Below are 18,294 nucleotides of genomic sequence, written 5' to 3'. Positions count from 1 at the left end.
AGGATATAGATATTTTCTGCATGAATCAGGCTCAAATGAAAAAATAGAAAGTAAGAACAAAAGCAATAATTAATTCTCCATAGGAAAGCTTTATAGATCAGCTGTAGTAAAAAAATAACAATACCGTTTTATAAACCCTTAATAAGCACATGGTTCTGTTACAGATTGCTTGTAACAATTTATTTCAGTAATCTCTGAAAATGCCACTCATTATTACCCTCACAATTTCTGAAATTTAGGAAGAGATGTTTGCATAAGTAATCTCATCGTTCACTTTGTAACCTGAAATTTTCTTCATTAAACTTCATTGTTTTCCCTATTAATAATTAATTTATGTGTTTTACATACTAATTATGGCACTGTCATTCATATAACTAGCCAACTGTTCATTAATTTCCTATTTTCAGCTTTATAAGTATGAAAATTATTTCCAAATCTCAGAATCACTAAGGTTGCAAGCCTAATCATTCGGAAAGCCTCTGAATGAATCAGAAAGGTGTCTGAAAAAAATCTCACATTTACAAATAATTTTCTATTTTGCATCATAAAAGTGAATAGTCTCACATTGCTCCTGTAAAGTTGTGTTCAAAGACTTATCATGTTTCCACCCCCACTGAATTAATTTAATCCAGTTTCTCACCTCAGATGTAGCTGAAGATGGTATAAGACATATGTTTTATTTTACAGTAAAATATCCTAAATTGATCTCACACTCCCTTATCAAGTTTTGTCAGAAGTGATAAGTAGCAGACATCAGTTCAAGGATTCCTGAAGTTCATTATCTGACCATGATAACTAAAGATTTATTATTATTTTTTAATCATGGACTAGGATTAGTCATAGGTAAATTTGAAGAACTGCACAAAATGACTTCATGAGAATTAGCTAGGAAATAAAATTGCAGATGAAATTGAACAAAGAAACATAAACGGATATAGAAGGGCAAAAAATAACTCTAAAACTGTAAAAAGTCATCTGTTACTGACCTTTTCTATTGCTAATCAGAAAAGAAATTTGGGGGTTTACAAACTAAATTACATTCTAACCATAAAAAATTACAATTTGTAGGCTGGATCCCCTGAAAGTCTTAAGATTAATGCTCCACGTGTCCCCTTTTTTTACCTTTATTATCTTTACTCAAAAGGCCCCTAACTCCACAGAATCTCTTTGCGAAGCTCCAAGAAAAAAAACTTGCTGTGGTCACAATGGTCGTATAGAGCACCAGGCCAAAAAGCTAGATTGTGATAGGTTAAATTCTCCTGCAACACATGGGGTCTATTTCTATCCTCTCCGGTCCTTATGCAGTTCTCATAGTAGACAAGCTGCATGAACACCATAATTTTTAATGTCGTCTCAAGAATATATGGCTCTGATACAGCACAGAATGCTTGATATCTCTGAGGTTTCATAGTTTCGAGGTGGCAACAATCAACCCCACATTTAAAAAGAAAACACAACCAAACAAAAACAAAACAACAATCACATTATTTAGTTGCTACCGCTGAATCATTCAGATTTTTGCTTCCTTTCTTTTCTACTTCCAGGTGAAAAAAAAAAAAAAAAAAAAAAAAAAGATTTTCTTTTGATAAAGAAATCAATACAATGACTGCCACAAAATGCTCATTGTAGTACAGGAACTAGAATGTATATATTGCCTTCCACACATACCTTTGCTTGCCTTCTGTCAATTAGCTGTTTAAACAGTTTTAGCCAGAAGCGCTTAGAAATTAAAATCTGATCAATGGTACATGAATTTGCACCTACTATATTTTTGACTTCTTTGTAGCAAAGACTTTGATAATTTAACTGAATTGAATAGAAACTATTTCCTTTTGTTGTTTAATCATACTATCTGAAAATTTAACTAGATGTCCATCGTTTGTTAAAAGGAAATTAAAATTGTTCTCTATTCATAGAATGGTTCGAGTTGGAAGGGACCTTAACATCCAGTTCCAACACCCCTGCCAGAGAGCCACCTCCCACCAGACCAGGCTGCCCAAAGCCCCATCCAACCTGGCCTTGAACAACTCCAGAGATGGAGCAGCCACAGCTTTTCTCAGTAGCCTGTACCAGTGCCTCACCACCCTCGAGAGTAAAGAATTTCTTCTTCACACCTAATTTCAGTCTTCATATCTTAGGTAAACAGGTCTCCCACTTCTTCTAGAGAGGGCCCACAGGTTATGTAGTTTCCATTTTATCACCTACAAGAAATCTTTCTTGTTGCCCTTGATGTCCCTGGCCCTGATTTAATTCTATCTTTAGAGTTAACCTGATCCCTGTCTGCTCGAGCAATTTCTCTGTGTTCCTCTTGCTAGGAGACTACCTGTCCTTGCTTCTACTCTCTCTAGGCTTCCTTTTTGTGCTTGAATGTGTCCTGGAGCAAATACCACACTTGTCTGATTTCATTCATAAGACTACCACTGACTTAAAAACAAAACAAAACAAATTTTTTTTTTTTAAAAAAAAGTGATTATGCAATATTTTTAACAGGTTAACAATTTCATATTTGAGTTTCCTGAGAACTCAGGAGTCAGTTTTATTGGGATGTGCTGATTTTTGCCTGCTGATTTTAACAATCCATTCAAAAATCACTTGTGAGATGTTTGAGTTTGGGCTTTTTCAGATCAGCCACCAACATGGAACAGATCTATCATGGAAAACTTAATCTTCTGCAATAAAGAAATACAAAACACTCAATTTGGACAGAATATTTTCTGAAATACATTTTTTTTTTATTCTACTGTTTAACTACCTCAGTTTCTTCTACTCCTCTTAAAATTCTTTGTTGATTGATGTAGTAATCCAAACACACTAATGCTATGTTTCCTGCATATAACCTCCAGATAGTTTAGCATTTTAACAATGCATTTCACTGTTTTCCTCACCTTTATGGAGCTTACCTTTTCAGTGTCATGTTACTGGTATGGGTTTTTATTTTTATTTTTAATTTTGCTTTGTGTTCATTTTCAAGTGGTTTCATTAAAAACAAAAAAAAATGTGTAAATCAGTGTAACAACTTCCAAATGCTAGCACTGGATGAGGAAGCTTGCCAAATGCTGGACTTATGTAGGAAAGCAGATTTATCCTTACTGTCCTTACAGCAGGTCTACTGCTGATTTCCATTTGTGCTTTCAAACTGCATTCTTTAAAGTAGATCCTTCACCCATTTATCTGAAATCAAGTTCATGTAATAACCAAGAAGAGCATGGGTCAATATAAAGACTGCTGAGCTTCTCACAAACTAAATTGCTGACTATTTCTTACCGCCCTAAAATTGTCGGAATAAATTTAGCTTGATTTCTGAGGTTACTGAATTCTTTTGAGACAATGTGTTTCTCTTCTTTTAAATGTAAGTATTCAATGTTATCAATTATTTTTAATAGTGGTAGTGACATTATGAGATACTGCATCACTGAAATATATCTAGTTAAAGTTTGATAGGTATGAATTTATGTATTATAATGTAAATATATGGTCTTAACGACTAATGAATCTTAATGACTAGTGATAAAAGTATTTTCCATCAAAATATGAGACTTTTCCAAGAAGTTTCTGCTAAAAACCACAGAGCGCCCATCTGATTTTTCACTAGTGTTCTAAAAACAACTGGAGTTCTGGTCTGTTCTTTATTTGTTGAATTGCACTGCAGCTTGAGAAAATCAGTCTTGAGACATCATGCTGTGTTTCCATAGCAATAACTTTAAGTTACAAAACCAACTTTGAAGGCCAGGATCATTTCAATGCATAAAAAAAAAAAAAAAAAAAAAAATCCACATCTGTTGAAGTGTTATCTCTATGCAGAACTAGTAAAAATTCTCTTCAAAGTTTAAATCATCTATTCAAAATTAAAAAACCAAACAACCAAAAAAAAAAAACCAAAACACAGTAAAAACAAAGAAACACACACACACACAGTTTATATGTCTAAGTAGAGATGAGAATATTTTTTAAAACAATTTCCAAAAGTGGTAGGTCATCTCTGAGTGCAATAGCAGAGATCAACATTTTAAAAACATAGCTTTTTCTCTAATATGAATTTTCTGGCAACCATCCTACACTTTTGTTACATTAAAGATCTATGTTGAATTCATTTCTGTTTAATCATTATTATTAAAACTAATTATGAAAAAAATCAGTAAAACTATATGTTTGGATAAAAGATGGTTGGGATCCATCGGCTTCTATTTATCCACATTCCTTAACTGCTAGGGTCAAAAAAGCAACTTTCTGGATCAATGCATGAACACTTGACAGGCAAAGATCTGGGAACAGCCAAAAATTGCACCAGATCTCCTCTACCATACAAGGATAGTTATATTCTTCATGCATAAATGGAAAAGAATCAATTTTGTATGTGCATAAACTTACCTAAACTTACCCTAAGCTCAGAATTCATTTGAAATGTTACCATTTTGGAATGTGCTTTGAAGAGTAGCAATAGTGGAATAGAGTTCCCATCGTTTACACTAAGAACATCATACTGTACATATAAATGCCTTCTTTCTTGACTACAGCTTAACAGAATGTAGCTTTTAATTTGTAAAATACTAACACAATTATAATTGTCTTGAGATATTTTTACTCCGAATCTACCAGTAATGTGGGTCAAGTAATTGATTTTTCAAATTTTTGTTATTAAATTTCTGGATATTCTATTATACAGTATTTTTACTTAAACGGAACTAAACAAGTTTAAGAAATGAAAGCTATAGGCAACTTTTTTTTATCACTGTACTCTACCTACACTGCCCAGCTAAGGAAAGAAAAATAAACGAAGATAGTCTTTCTTATCTTTTACACACACACGCAAAAAATGAACTTGCAATTCCGTATACTATATAGAAAGTGATCAGATTAGATATACAAAAAGGCAATAAAATCCGTTTGTTATTTCTAATTCTTCTTACTACTAAATTCAAATGAAGTGATATGAAATACCCTATGAGATATTTTATCTACTTAAAATGCACAAGTACTTCACAGTCCCCTGAGCTACAGTGTCAATTACGGGTCATACAGAAGTTCAAATTTCAAGTATGCTTTATGCCGATTATTTCTTGCATTTCCTGAGACACAAAATCTTCAAGAAATCATTTCTATTGTGGAGTAAAATCTTCTATTTTTACTGCAGCCAAGAAACACTTATACTGTGATAGACAAAGGAAACATGAAATTATTCAACATTTTAAAATACTTTTATTCACATACAGAAACATGCAGAAACATGCAGTACTGAGTGAATGTGTTAATTAGCTTTAATTCTTTTATCACCAATGCAGTTATTTTGCTGGGAATAACCAGACAAATTTTCAAATACTGAGGTTTCCCATTTCTGTTGCTAACAGTGGATGGCAACCATTCTTGATAGTATTCACACCCAAACAGTACAACTTACCTTAAGAAAACAACAACTTTTTAGACCCCGTTCTAGCATTCTGTCATAAACCATTCTACTGTGAGATTAATTAGCACGCCCATCCATCTTAAACTTCTGTTTAAACCACAAACCTTGGTTTTAGTTTGGTGAAATATAGTAGTACCTCAGGACTCAAAGATACCTGCACACTATCCTCACACAGGTGAATTCACTTGGCTTCAGAAGATGTCATCCAAATAGGCCTAAAAACTTCAGGATGATTGTCTGTTAAAAAACATCGTAATAAGCCTGTTGTTTTCAGCCTCACTCAGTTCTACAGACATATTGTGACAGAAAAGTAAAACAAAACAAAACAAACAAACAAAAAACCACAACACTTTCCAGACTCATACTATTCAAAAAATGCTATCAAACATTTCATTTAAGCCACTCTTTTTAGGCATATGTTTATTATTCACAATAGTATTCATACATAAGCAACTTTATTTTTTTGTAAACATCATAGGGAATTAAAAACATTGCTTGCATAAAAGTAGCCAAATCTAATCTATAATTTAATACAAAGATATAGTACTTTACAAATAATGACTTCAGTTATATGCATACATATATGTATGTATTTATAATATATATAGACACACACACACACACATTTGTTTTTGTTGCATGTAAGCAAATGCATCTCTGCCACGGACAGGTAGTGTATTAAAGGAAATAAAATGTATTTTATTTATCCATGTTCAATATACATCCAAGATACATCATCCATTCACACAAAAAAAATCATAACTATACAATATGAAATATATACCAGGCTCTTCTGCAGTGCTAATGTTTTTGTAGATTCTCTCAATGAACATTACAAAGTCTGAAAAGAACAATCACTTGAGGAGTTTATGCAGCATTTAACGAAGTGGTCAGAAGTAACAGATAAAAAAGGAATGAAATATTGACACTATTTTAAGCAAGTAGAAGGATAAGAATTGACACTTGTAAAGTACCTTAAGACAGGAAGAAATTTTCAACTTACGTTAAATGGCAATTATTTAGTAAATAGTTTATATCTCCTCTTCAGTACTTAGGCACATGAGATTTACCACAACCACCACCACCAAACATACACCAGCATGGCCCTGTACATTTACACAGAGATATATATATTCTGCTAGCACCACCGTGCTGAAAACACTCACTCCTGTAAAACATTTTCCATAGAACCCAAGAGTCCTGTGTGCAATGTTAAATTCCAATTATATACAGCGTATATATAGAAAGTCTTATAATAAAAATAAAGACCCTTCTGTTTCAACAACCTGTTAAGAGACAAATCATTGGCACCTCAAAAGAAAGGCTCTAGACACACATGATGAACCCGAGTACAGAAACTACCTTCACAATAATTTACAGCTTACCACTGAAATAGTAACAGCATATGCACATGCTCCTTCCCTTAAATTAGAATTCTGTACTAGTTTATAGATCTATGCAAGATTTAATATAAATCCTGACTTCAGAGAAGATGTATTGAGCTTCACTTCTGAGACAGCTCATAGAACTGTAACAATTTACTTGATCACAACTGACAGAAACAGAAACGAACCTAGAGAGTTTCCTTTGAAAGTAAGCTCTCTCACCACAAAGACTTGCTACTTGTCTCAGAGATCATTTCCCCTCCAGTGATACTTAAGTCAGTAGTATGCAATCAATACAGGCATTTCTGTAGGTGCAGATGCATTGCATAGCATGATCTCTATTTAGTATTACCATAGTATTTCTTCCCTAATTTGTATAAACTTAGTATATCGCTTCATGTAAGTACTATAACATACTACAACAAGATGAATCAAATGAAATTCATCATTCTAAAAATGTTGAGTAATCGTTAGTAAATTATTAATAAAAAATGTGAGTAAATTGTTTCAATTAGGCAAAAAAATAGGGGTGTAAGGCAGAAGTGAGATGGGATTTAGATATTCCTTAAATTTCATTTAAGATCTGAAACTCAGAATAGTCATCACTCCCTCACAATTTTGATTGCACATTCAATCATTCTTTTTTTTTTTTTTTTTTAAATGCAACTGTGAAGCTTGGAGCAATCATCTTCTATATATATTCACCCCAGAAAATGTGCACTTATAACAGAGAATCTTATTTATTTGCATTTTGTACTAATCTTTTCCCATAGACATACTTTAACCACTTTGGAAAAAAAAATATATATATTTTTTGATTGCAGCGGCAATTCATCCACAGAAGTCTGGTTTTCTCCTCTAATACTTGCATTAATATTTGCTCCAAGCATATAGAAAGTACTGGGAAGGTGGATGGGGTAGTCCTAGCAGCTGCTATCTCCTCAAATTCAATCCTAATCTATGATTTAATTTCTTTTCCAGGTTGCATATTTAGCCTTTAAAATACATTAAACACAAAAATATAGTAAGTGCTCAGAGGTGATGAGAACTAGGTAACTTTTCTTTATTTATTTTTTCCATAAATTCTGTACATTCTTCTAAAGATCCCATTGACACACCTGTGTGTCACAGCCCAAAATCACTTCACAGCAAGGGCTAAATGATACCTTTACAGTAATTACAGTCTTTCTAAGAATGGAGATCCATTATGTTGTTACCATAAATTGCATCTTAAACCAAGATCATCTCAAAATCATTGTACAAAACTACACAAAAAATTTAAACTTTAAACATCAACAAAAGAAGCAACTTCTACAGTCACAGAGAAAATATAAACTGCTACTGGGAGAAAGTGAGACGCTGAAAGCTGAGTGCACAGTTGTCATGACTAGTAAAGAGTTCAGACAACTGCTGTGAGAGAAGAAGAGTGGATGACAAAAGTTTAAGCAGGGAAAAAGAGATTTGTCCTTTAAACAGTTTGAATCCAGAAAATTGTTTAATAATATATGCAATATAGATATGCAAATAAGTTAACCATTCTTTTACATTTAAAATAAATATATGGGCTCTTTGGACTGTAAAAAACATGTACCAAATTATGAAAACAAATTACACATAGCTATTCAAGGGAGTTATAGTAAAAATGTATAAATCATTTTTCCTTAATAAATGGCAAAGTGGTTAATTTTTAAGTGGTAAAAGTTTAACAAGTGCTTCATATGTCTCAAACACAATTTTCTGACTGTGGTAATACCTGTATCTTTCTTCATTTTATCGACTTGAGTGCAAGTAAAATAAGCTTTAGTAAACATTTCTGTTAGAAGAACTTTCGAGTTTGCAGAGACACAGTATGAACATGAAAAAAATAACAAATACAAGTAAGACTGCAATAGTTCTAGAGGCACACTTTAACATGTCAGATTATACATCTGTAACTCAATTTCTCCATTTTTTTCAAGGAGCTGATGGCATTGCATGACATCTTTTTAATAATTGCAAAGAAGTGACAAGAGAATTAAATTGCAAATAACTGGAAGTTAAATAATCAAGCCTCCTTCATACCACCAGAAGGACTCTAGAACATACTGCTTTCTTTTTTGGTTTGTTTTCTTTTTTAGCCAGAAGTCCCCTCATGCACTTTACAATTTCATGGACAGAGCACTGTGAGTAACTGAGTAAAAAGTGGGTAGTGCTGAAATTATAGGATTCCAGTGGTCGCAACAGTTCCAGCATACTAACTACAACACAGGATCAGCACCTTGTATAAAAAATGTTTTGAAAAAGCCACTTTGCTGCAATTAAACACTCTGCAAATAAAATACTGCAGTGTCTACCATTCCAATGTCTACTGTTTTTCTACAAAGTTGTATGAAAATGTCTTGCCTCATGCCCCCAACCTCTCACCCCCACAAACAAAAAAAAAAGGGGGTCCTGAGGAGACATGCCCATGTGACTTGAACTTTTCAAGATTAAGTAAGAAAACCAGTTAATAATCACTCACTACATTTGAAAGGTGAGACTTTCAGGTCTAAAAAGTACTTATTTCCAGGCACACCGTATAGTTAAAGGTAATACTGGTGGGGAACTTGAACAATTAGAAGACTTTAGCATTTACTGCCCTGGAACTACCCAATGAACTACATGAAAAATTGAAATCTCACATTTCTAACAAAAGTAATGGGTGGCTGCTGTCACTGCTTCCAAACTACACTGTTCCTAAATTGTAAATGAAAAAGCATAACCTAAAATTGCATTTATTGTAGGACTAGTAATATATTAGCTTAGAATCTTTAAACATTTCTAAAAAGAAACTAAAATTGTGTCTGCAGTCAATCAATTGAAAACGTAATAGATTTTTTTCATTTTTAGGGATTTTCCCCCACAAAAAATATTTTCAGATAATTTTTTTTTTTAAATTCAAACATAGAAAAACAATGTAATTGGTCAGTATCCAGTATTCAAAAGTCTGCACCATGTATTGAACAGAACAAACAGAGTAAACTATAAATCCTTCAGCAGTTCTTTAGAACTCAATCTTTCAAATATTAAAGAAAGAAAACAAACACCATTGTTGCATCACACATATATCTTCAGTGTTTTTACCACAAATTAATCTTATAATCAAGAAATCACAATGTGCAAAGCATAAAAACAGTAGATGCAGATTACTCCACACACTACAGACGTGCATCCTACAAGAATCTACCAAGATAAAATTCAGCTTAAAGCATCACTTTGATTAGGAATACAACTGCATGAATAAGTACATAAATATAACTGCCAAATTTTTGTTCTACTTCAGTCATGTAGTTAACCCATGCAGACGTTCTTTAAGTTCAGCATGCAAATTACTATTAAGAAAAAGCTTTCTTGAACTACAATACCCAATGTTAGAGATGCCAATTATTGTAATCATTTTTTTTACTCTTTGAAATTCAAATTCAGTAGTAGTGCATATACATTCATGTGATATAACAATTTGGACATATTTATAATAAAGACATGTTATAACAGATTCTTCAGCTGTCAATTTCTTTCTCATTGCATTTAGTATGTTAAGGAACAATGGCAGCAGCAATAGCTCACATAAGCCACTGCTCTTTTTCTTTTCTGTACTTCTCAGACCACTTCTGAGTCAGCTCCAGGTAAACATTTGGTTTATGGGGCTTATAATCAAGGTAAACTATCTGTCCAGTCCGTTTAGGGACAGCTTTTTCAATCTGAGTACCTTCATGCCATTCATTAAAAGATGTAATGGAAATAATTTCTGGTCGCACCAAAAGGGCTGCATTAAAGGCAGTCTCATAGTATTTCCCATTGACACGATTACGGGTGTTGTGGTTGTTCCATGGTCGAATACTGGTGTCAATATACCCTGGTCCCACGCTTGGAATAAACATTAAGTTGTTACTATCACAAAAGGCTTTTAAACTTGCCCAATTATGATGCGATGAGCCATAAGAGAAGCCATTGGTGGCAAAATATGTATACATTCCATCAAAGCCACTTCTGTGAATATCATGCTTATGTTTTTCTTCTACAAGAAGAGCAATGAATAATGCATCATATGGAGTATTTCGAATAGTCTGTGATCCAGATACAGTTAACAGATTTGCCCATATTTCAGGAATTGTTACATAAGAATCATAAACGTAAAACATGGGAAGAAATCTGCCTGTGCTGGTCTTATGCCTGTAAAAGGCTGGATGGGCTCCATATCTATAAAGCAAAGAAGTATCATTAAAATAAGATTTGCCATTTGAAAGACACTGATTTACAATCTGAAGATTTTAATCTCTAAAAATCATTTTAAAGACAGTACAGGTGCTTCAAAATGTAGCAATCCATATCCATTTTCAATCCAGTGCCTGCTGAATTACTGAATAATGAATCTCCAAAGATCCTTTAAACTATTACTAATCAGTAATTTAGTGTAGAACTGCACTGTAGGTATTACTTTTCTCTGAAAGGCAATTCTCTAATTCAGTAAGGAACAAGACAGTGTAAGTAGCACTGATGAACAAAACAACTAGTAGCTGTACAAAATTTGACAAGCAGAATTAAAATCATTACAGGTCAACATGTTATACCTCGCTGCTCATTTGTCACTATAAAAACATATGTCTAATTTATGTATCGTATACTTAATACTTTAATTTCATGAATGTTGAAAGCAATGTACATTTGAATAACTACACAAAGTAGTTGTTAAAGTAGTTCATACTTCAGTATTTAGAAAACAGAATGAGTTTCAGTACTACTGGAAATATGAACCAAGTGTCATAAAATTTTATTAAATCTCAATACACGTTCTTAATATATTCTTTCAAGCTCTAGATAACATACCAAAGTTCTCTAAATCAATATGTAACAAAACTAAAAAGAAACATTCTGAGAGCACTCACTTGTCAATGATGTATTTGACATTGTGGTACATACTGCGGTCATCTCTATCTTTGTAGGGCTCAATATGAAAAGTGACCTGAAAATTGAAAATGCAGTAAAGCAACAGAAACCTAAAATATTATTAAATACTTGGCATTGTCTGCTATATGAACCAAGTACCAGCCACATTAAAAATATTCCTCCTTACAGGGCATCACAGTTTTTGTTAGTAATTTGAGAATAATCCAAACTAATTCAACTCTTAAAGATGAGTAGCTTGAGATCCAATAAAGTTCAGTAATAGAGTAAATATTTTTCATTAGTACAAAACACTCCTTTTGTTTTCCCTAAGCTACAATGAGTAGTAAGCATGCTTCAGAAAACTTAAAAACTCCAATAGAAACTAAAACTTGAAATAAAAAATTGTTTATTAGAATGTCAAAGAACTGGTTAACCAATGAAATATTTAAATTTTTCTTTTCCAAAGCATACATTGCTATTCATAATAATTCTCCAAGAAGAGTTTTCACTGTCAGACTAGATTTTAAAATATGGGACATGAAAATCTTATTTAAAATTGTATGGAGTTATCAACAGCAATAAGCCCCTGTAATTATATCTAATACGATGTCTTCCTACTGCTCTGAATTCATGCTTAGGGTTTATGGAATTATTTATTCCACACACATGAAGTCACGTCAATATAAAAATCTTGTCATTTTCAACTACACAATTAAAGGGAGAAGTTTATTGCATCAATCAAAGCGACTAGTTTTTCAGAAGCAAGTTTAGAGTAGAATGTAGAATGAAAAAAACAAGTAGAGTAGAATTTAATAAAGCATTCAACTAGTCCACAATGGTAGCAAATTTCATTGTAGAGCCAATTTCTCTATTAGGTACAAACTAGATAAAAATGGAGTGTTAAAGTAAATCACAAGGACCAATAGTACAGGTTGAAGAGCGTTATAATTTCATACTTCATATTTCTATCTCTTAAAAACAGGCAAATCAAAAGGACACAACTTTAGCAGAGCTGCATTTCTAGCGGATGTTTATTTCTTATTTTATTAAAACAGAGATTTATTTTCTCTGCTGTTTTGGGTCTACTGACATTCCTAACACTTAACTATACTCATTTACTAGAGCAATAATGTTTAAAAAACATTATAATGAAAGTATAGGTTCCCTGGTAGTATCTTTACTTAGTATCTGTATTCCGGTAATTATTCCAAACAATAATAGCAACTGCTTCCACATCCCAATTATTACCATAATATTACAATTTTCTTGGGTAGTTTATTTCAGTTTTGCCTGGCTCTTTTGAGGGACCTGAACGTCAACTAGCTCTTTTAGCTCTTTTTAGTAAAATATGTATTATTTTTATATAATAGTAAAATATGTATTTTACTATTATATAAAAAAAATTATACATAAAAAAGGCTGCGTCATGTCACAGTGAAATGCACATCACATTTGCAAGTTTGATAATTACTTCTGTATCTGATTTAATCTTCCTACATTCCTCCTGCTTTACAAATAATCTACAGTTGATATTAATGACAGATTTTTTTTTCTGTAAATCTGACCACCTAAAACCAGAACAGATGAACATTTCTTTAGTGCCCAATACAGACAACACACTCCAGAGGTGAAATGCACACAGCTACTTAGATCGTTCAAAAAGTTAACCTCATTATTACTTGACAAAAATAAAAGGAAATACATTTCCTTTCTTCATCCCACCCGTGGCCCTCCCAGACCACTCAAGGTAAAATACAAGTGTAACTACAATAATAAACAAAATGAAAAACTGATTTTAGATTAGATGTCATCCCTAACTGATTTGTTATTTCATCTATTTCAGGTAATTTAGCCTTTCTATCCTGTCATGCCCTGGAGTATCCTAAAGTCAGAGCAGCACCCTCCCGACCTGACTGTCCAAGGCAATTTTAACTGATACCTTTCAGAATAAAGACATTCATACAACACAGAAATTCTGAATTCCACTTTATTATTGCGCCTGACCTCGAGTACCACCAAGTTATGTAGTAATGTGAAAAATTAGGTTACTCTTTTCTTCTTTCTCGGTTACCTAGTTTATAGATCATCGCATTCTATAATATTTTGAAACATAATACTACCCTCATCTCCAAAGACTCATAAAATTCAGTGTAGTGCTACACACTACACACCTACTTCTGGACAACACCCTTCAACCCCCCCCCCCCAAATAAAAAAAAGTGCAACATAATAGGAGACACAGAAGATACTATTACAACACAAATCTCCCTGCTCTACATTATGGGTCAAACACAGAAAACTTTTACTTTTTACTTCTTTCCTACATACTCCTTTATTACCTGTCTTAAGACGACTTTACCTTTAGATTGTATTTGTGTGCATAATCCAAAATAACAGGCACCAAATCATCAGTTGGTTCTCCATTTTCATCAGCCATACCTGGTGGGTACCATGAAAGTGCTATTACACCTGAAAATACAAAACACCACTTTCAAATTATGCGAAAATGTACCATGTAGATGTCATGAGATGTAATTATTATTTGATGTAAAATCTATATAAATGAGAATTTCACATTACTTTTTAATCAATTATGAAATCTCAGTATTCTCAGGATATATTTTAACTTTTCTCTCCCAATTTTTAAAGATACCAGTGAAAAAAGCAACTGTCAAGGGAACAGATTTGTAGTCAGTGTCCCAAGCTTAACACTTGCCATCACCTTCAGCTTTTCTGCATAACATGAAACATCTCTAGATGTTGATGAGAGCGGGGTGGAGAATACTCTGAAGGCATGATAGCTATGCATAAGTATGGCTAGAGAAATGCACTGGGCTAGAGAACGCTCCAGAGATGATCAAAATCCTATGCCTGTGATCAAAAGATTCTTATTTTATGATAAGTTATTCCACAACGTATTTCTGCATTATACTTCATGCTCTATTACAAAACAGCCATTTCATACTAGAAGCAGTGACCGTAATCTCACAACCTTCCTTATAGCCAAAAGCAGTCCCTATGCTGTAATTCACCCTTCCAACTAGGTGAAATTAGTTTTTAAATTTATTACCTAAAACATGCTTGAGTAACTCTCAAAAATTTAAGCAAGTTATTATGCCTGACAAAAAAGAAGACAATAAATACAATGCCCATATGCTGTAAGTTTTCTTAATGCTCTCCATGAAAGCGAAGGAAGACATACCTCTTCAGAAGGGGCTAAAACCTTTCCTTCTAAAATAAAATGCTGTCAGATAAACAAGTGAGACCGCTTAGGTGTGTAGCTGGAAATAATGTAATAAATCAAGAAGAAGGTTAGGACAGAAAGAAATATATGAGATAGTGATGTAGGAATATTTTCCTAACAGTACTATTTTAAACATATAGAACAATAACTCAGTGTGGTTCTTGTTCACTAGGTAATGTTTTAAGTAAATAGATTAGGTCACAGACATATAAGGATATGCTCTAAATTCATTACACTTTACTAATATTATAAGTTTTCTAAATAAAAATTTTCAAATAAACCCCAAATTATTCAAAATAAATAATTAGAATGAATACACAACCATCTTCTAATGTCAAAAACAGAAATTTCAGTTCACTATACAAAGCAGAGGTTAGTCCAACTACCCACAACATACTCTCAACATTTTTTCAAGAAGAGAATCAAAAATAACAGACTACCTCAAGAGACAGTCTGCTTTAGGACAAGAAAAATGCAACAGCTTACTGCATTTTTATCACCCTATCTTTTATTTAACACAAGAAGAAAGGACAAAATTTAAATGATTACGATGTTAAGGACAAATAGAAGAACAAAAACACAATCAGGTTACAGTCTTCAATGTATCTCGAATACAACATCTGTCAAGACCCCATTCTAAACTGTTAGGAAACAGAAAATTTCAGGTTCTGTGAACAATTTGTCTCCTAACTCACACTTACATTGCTCTTTCCCTGAAAAGACAGGGATTTTATCTTTATTCTTATTTTATTTACGCCACAGAAAAGAAAATATAAGAGCAATGTACCGCTTCAAGAGACTACAACGGGATTGATTTAGTATAGTCATTCAAGACAAACGAAGGACTTCAAAATGGAACTACCAAGAAAATAGGGTGGTTCAAAAAATCGGTTTCACCAAGCATTCTGAGGAATAACAGATGAATACAACAGATTTTGAAACTAGGAAATTAAGTAAGGAAAAAATGTGAAATGTAAAAATAACACAAGGCAGCACTGCATGTGGTTCCTGCGGCTCTAATCTCTTACGTGTCTTTGATCATTACACATCATTGGCTGAAAGAACCACTTTTGAGAGGCTTAATAAAGCCTCTCAAAAAAGGCTAAAAGAAAAAATATTTGATATAACAAAAAATGCGTAAGATTAGGATTAGAAATCAGCTAAAATACTAAAAGAAGCTATAAACAGTCAACCTCAAAACACACAAAAAATAACACAGTATTAATCTCATAAAAATGATGTGATATTTGAAGTAATGACCTGAGAAAAGCAGTGAATTATGGTCAAACCTAGACTGAAGAAAATTTCAAATGTACTTCAGAATAACAACAGAAAAAAAAATAACTTTTGACAAGTACCAGTAATATATCACAAACAGTATGTTACAGGAAGCATGTACCACTCATTCATATTGATGAGATTAAATGCAAAAATAACTTCAGGTCCTAAAAATAACCTTTCTTTGCAAAGCATTTTTCCTCATCTTTTGCATATTTCCTACTACCAGTTCAGTGTTATCAGGCGTTTGCATTAAGAGGATGAGTAATGTCACAGATTCTTATAAAGCTATGTTTCATCAGACTACCATGAATTATTTTCTGTTTTAAATAAGACAGGAAAAGTGCTTACTGGCAACTAACACCTGAGATTTCTCTGCAGTAGCTTTTCTACTGTCGCTAGTGTTCCTGGTGTTAAAGGAGTTATTACTGAAAATAGTACAAAAATTCCTACTTTTGTATTAGTACCTGTTCAAAATACAGGTTAGATTAAAAAACAAACAAACAAACAAAAAAGAATTAAAAATTTAAAAAGTAAACACTACTAATTGGAATATAGCAGTTACATCAATCCTTAAATCCTTAGTGTCTAGGTGAATGAAAGTGGTTCATTTTGAAGTGATCACTCGGAATGATTCTATAAACTCTGGTCTTGTTGTTCCAACTACATTTATAGAAGCTGTTCAAAATTTAATACTAAATTGTATGATTGCTTATTTTAAAGATGATAAACATCAGAAGAGCGGTAAAACACAAAAACAATGGATTACAAATGTATTAAATACTGTAATTTATATATTCCATCTATTTAAGAAAGGGAACATCAGTTTATATTGGAAAAAAAAGGTATTTCTGGTATGGAATTTTTTTTTTAAACATTATTAGGTATGCTAAACTATCTTACTTGAGTTCTGACTTAAGACACTTCTATAGCTAATGAGAACACCTAGGAATAAACTACATTAAATATAAGTTACATAAAAGCTCTAATAATTGCTTTTTAACAAATATATTTGTTACGCAGCACATACTTGGAAAAATTGCTCCATTGCCATGTTAACAAGATTTACTATTATTAAAACTTAAGTACTAATTTCCAAAAATAAAACACACAGACAATATATTCTAACAATGGTTTCTATATTCTCTCTATATACCATATACTATTATTTTTATATATATATATACACACACACACACACACACACCAGTGCTTAACAGTAAGTCATGAAACACACACACCTAAAGGATTACAAATACAGTTCTTAGTTTCTGTGCTGTTACACTCATCAGATGCAGCTTTAGATCTGTTTCAGATTGGAGGTTAAACCTTGGAAAGACATTTACTAACTTCAGACATTTCCAGAAGTACACAGAAAAAAAAAGAAAAATTGGTCAAACATGTTCCTTCAAATATTTAAGGCTGGATAAATGAACAATGTTCTGAAACATTAACATTCATTACCAATTGAAGCTGAAAGCATTTGTTTCATGTGTGCTTCTATGACAGAAGGGTCTTTGGAACTGTAAGATCCGAGTTCAGGATAAAAGTTAGCACCAATGTCCTCAGGAGGATTATGCCTGCCCTTTGGATAATTGTTTGCAATTTTGGGATCCCAATGTGGCAACAACGGATGGTTCCAGTGAATATATTTGCCATCAAACTGTGGATTCCCAAACCAACTATAATAGAATATATGAAAGTTATAATTAGGAGAAGAAAGCTCTTCTTCCAACTTGTTTACAGGAGGCATAGATGCTTTCATAGTATTGACTGCAACAGCACGCATATTGCTTATTTGTGTTACAGTATCTCCATGAACCCTATTCAGTGAATTTTGTTTATTGTCTAAGAGCTCTGTCCGTTGCTGAAACTCAGGCAACAAACCAAGTCCAAATGGGTCCCCAAAGCCAGCTCGGTCAGGTCTCAGAGTCTTCAATGCCATCATTATGGAGCAAATAAACAAAATAAAAAGCAACAAAATGATGCATGTTCTTCTGCGAAATCTTGCCATGATGTCATAGTTCAGAATCCAAACAGAAGGATTTTGGCAGCAACTATCAAAAGAAACAATTTTT

At 32.8% G+C, this 18,294-nt stretch overlaps 1 protein-coding gene across 6 annotated transcripts in view; it reads right to left on the bottom strand.

The window, feature by feature from the left end:
- Positions 1-5,809: 5,809 nt before the first annotated feature.
- The window catches only part of MANEA (mannosidase endo-alpha), a 219,182-nt gene continuing 206,697 nt past the window's right edge, over positions 5,810-18,294 (bottom strand). For all 6 annotated transcript variants that reach the window (XM_084513168.1, XM_084513171.1, XM_084513169.1 and 3 more), the window contains 4 exons: positions 17,681-18,273; positions 14,054-14,163; positions 11,694-11,770; positions 5,810-11,007 (listed from right to left, as the gene is read on the bottom strand). In XM_084513168.1, the coding sequence (XP_084369294.1) occupies positions 10,371-11,007; positions 11,694-11,770; positions 14,054-14,163; positions 17,681-18,273 (1,417 nt within the window). In that variant the 3' untranslated portion in view covers positions 5,810-10,370. The remainder of the gene's footprint in view (positions 11,008-11,693; positions 11,771-14,053; positions 14,164-17,680; positions 18,274-18,294) is intronic.

Source organism: Aythya ferina (genome assembly GCF_964211825.1).
Source record: "Aythya ferina genome assembly, chromosome: 3".
Classification (NCBI taxonomy): Eukaryota; Metazoa; Chordata; class Aves; order Anseriformes; family Anatidae; genus Aythya; species Aythya ferina.
The sequence above is the reverse complement of the archived record's forward strand: the minus strand, read 5'-3'. Positions and strand labels throughout refer to the sequence as shown.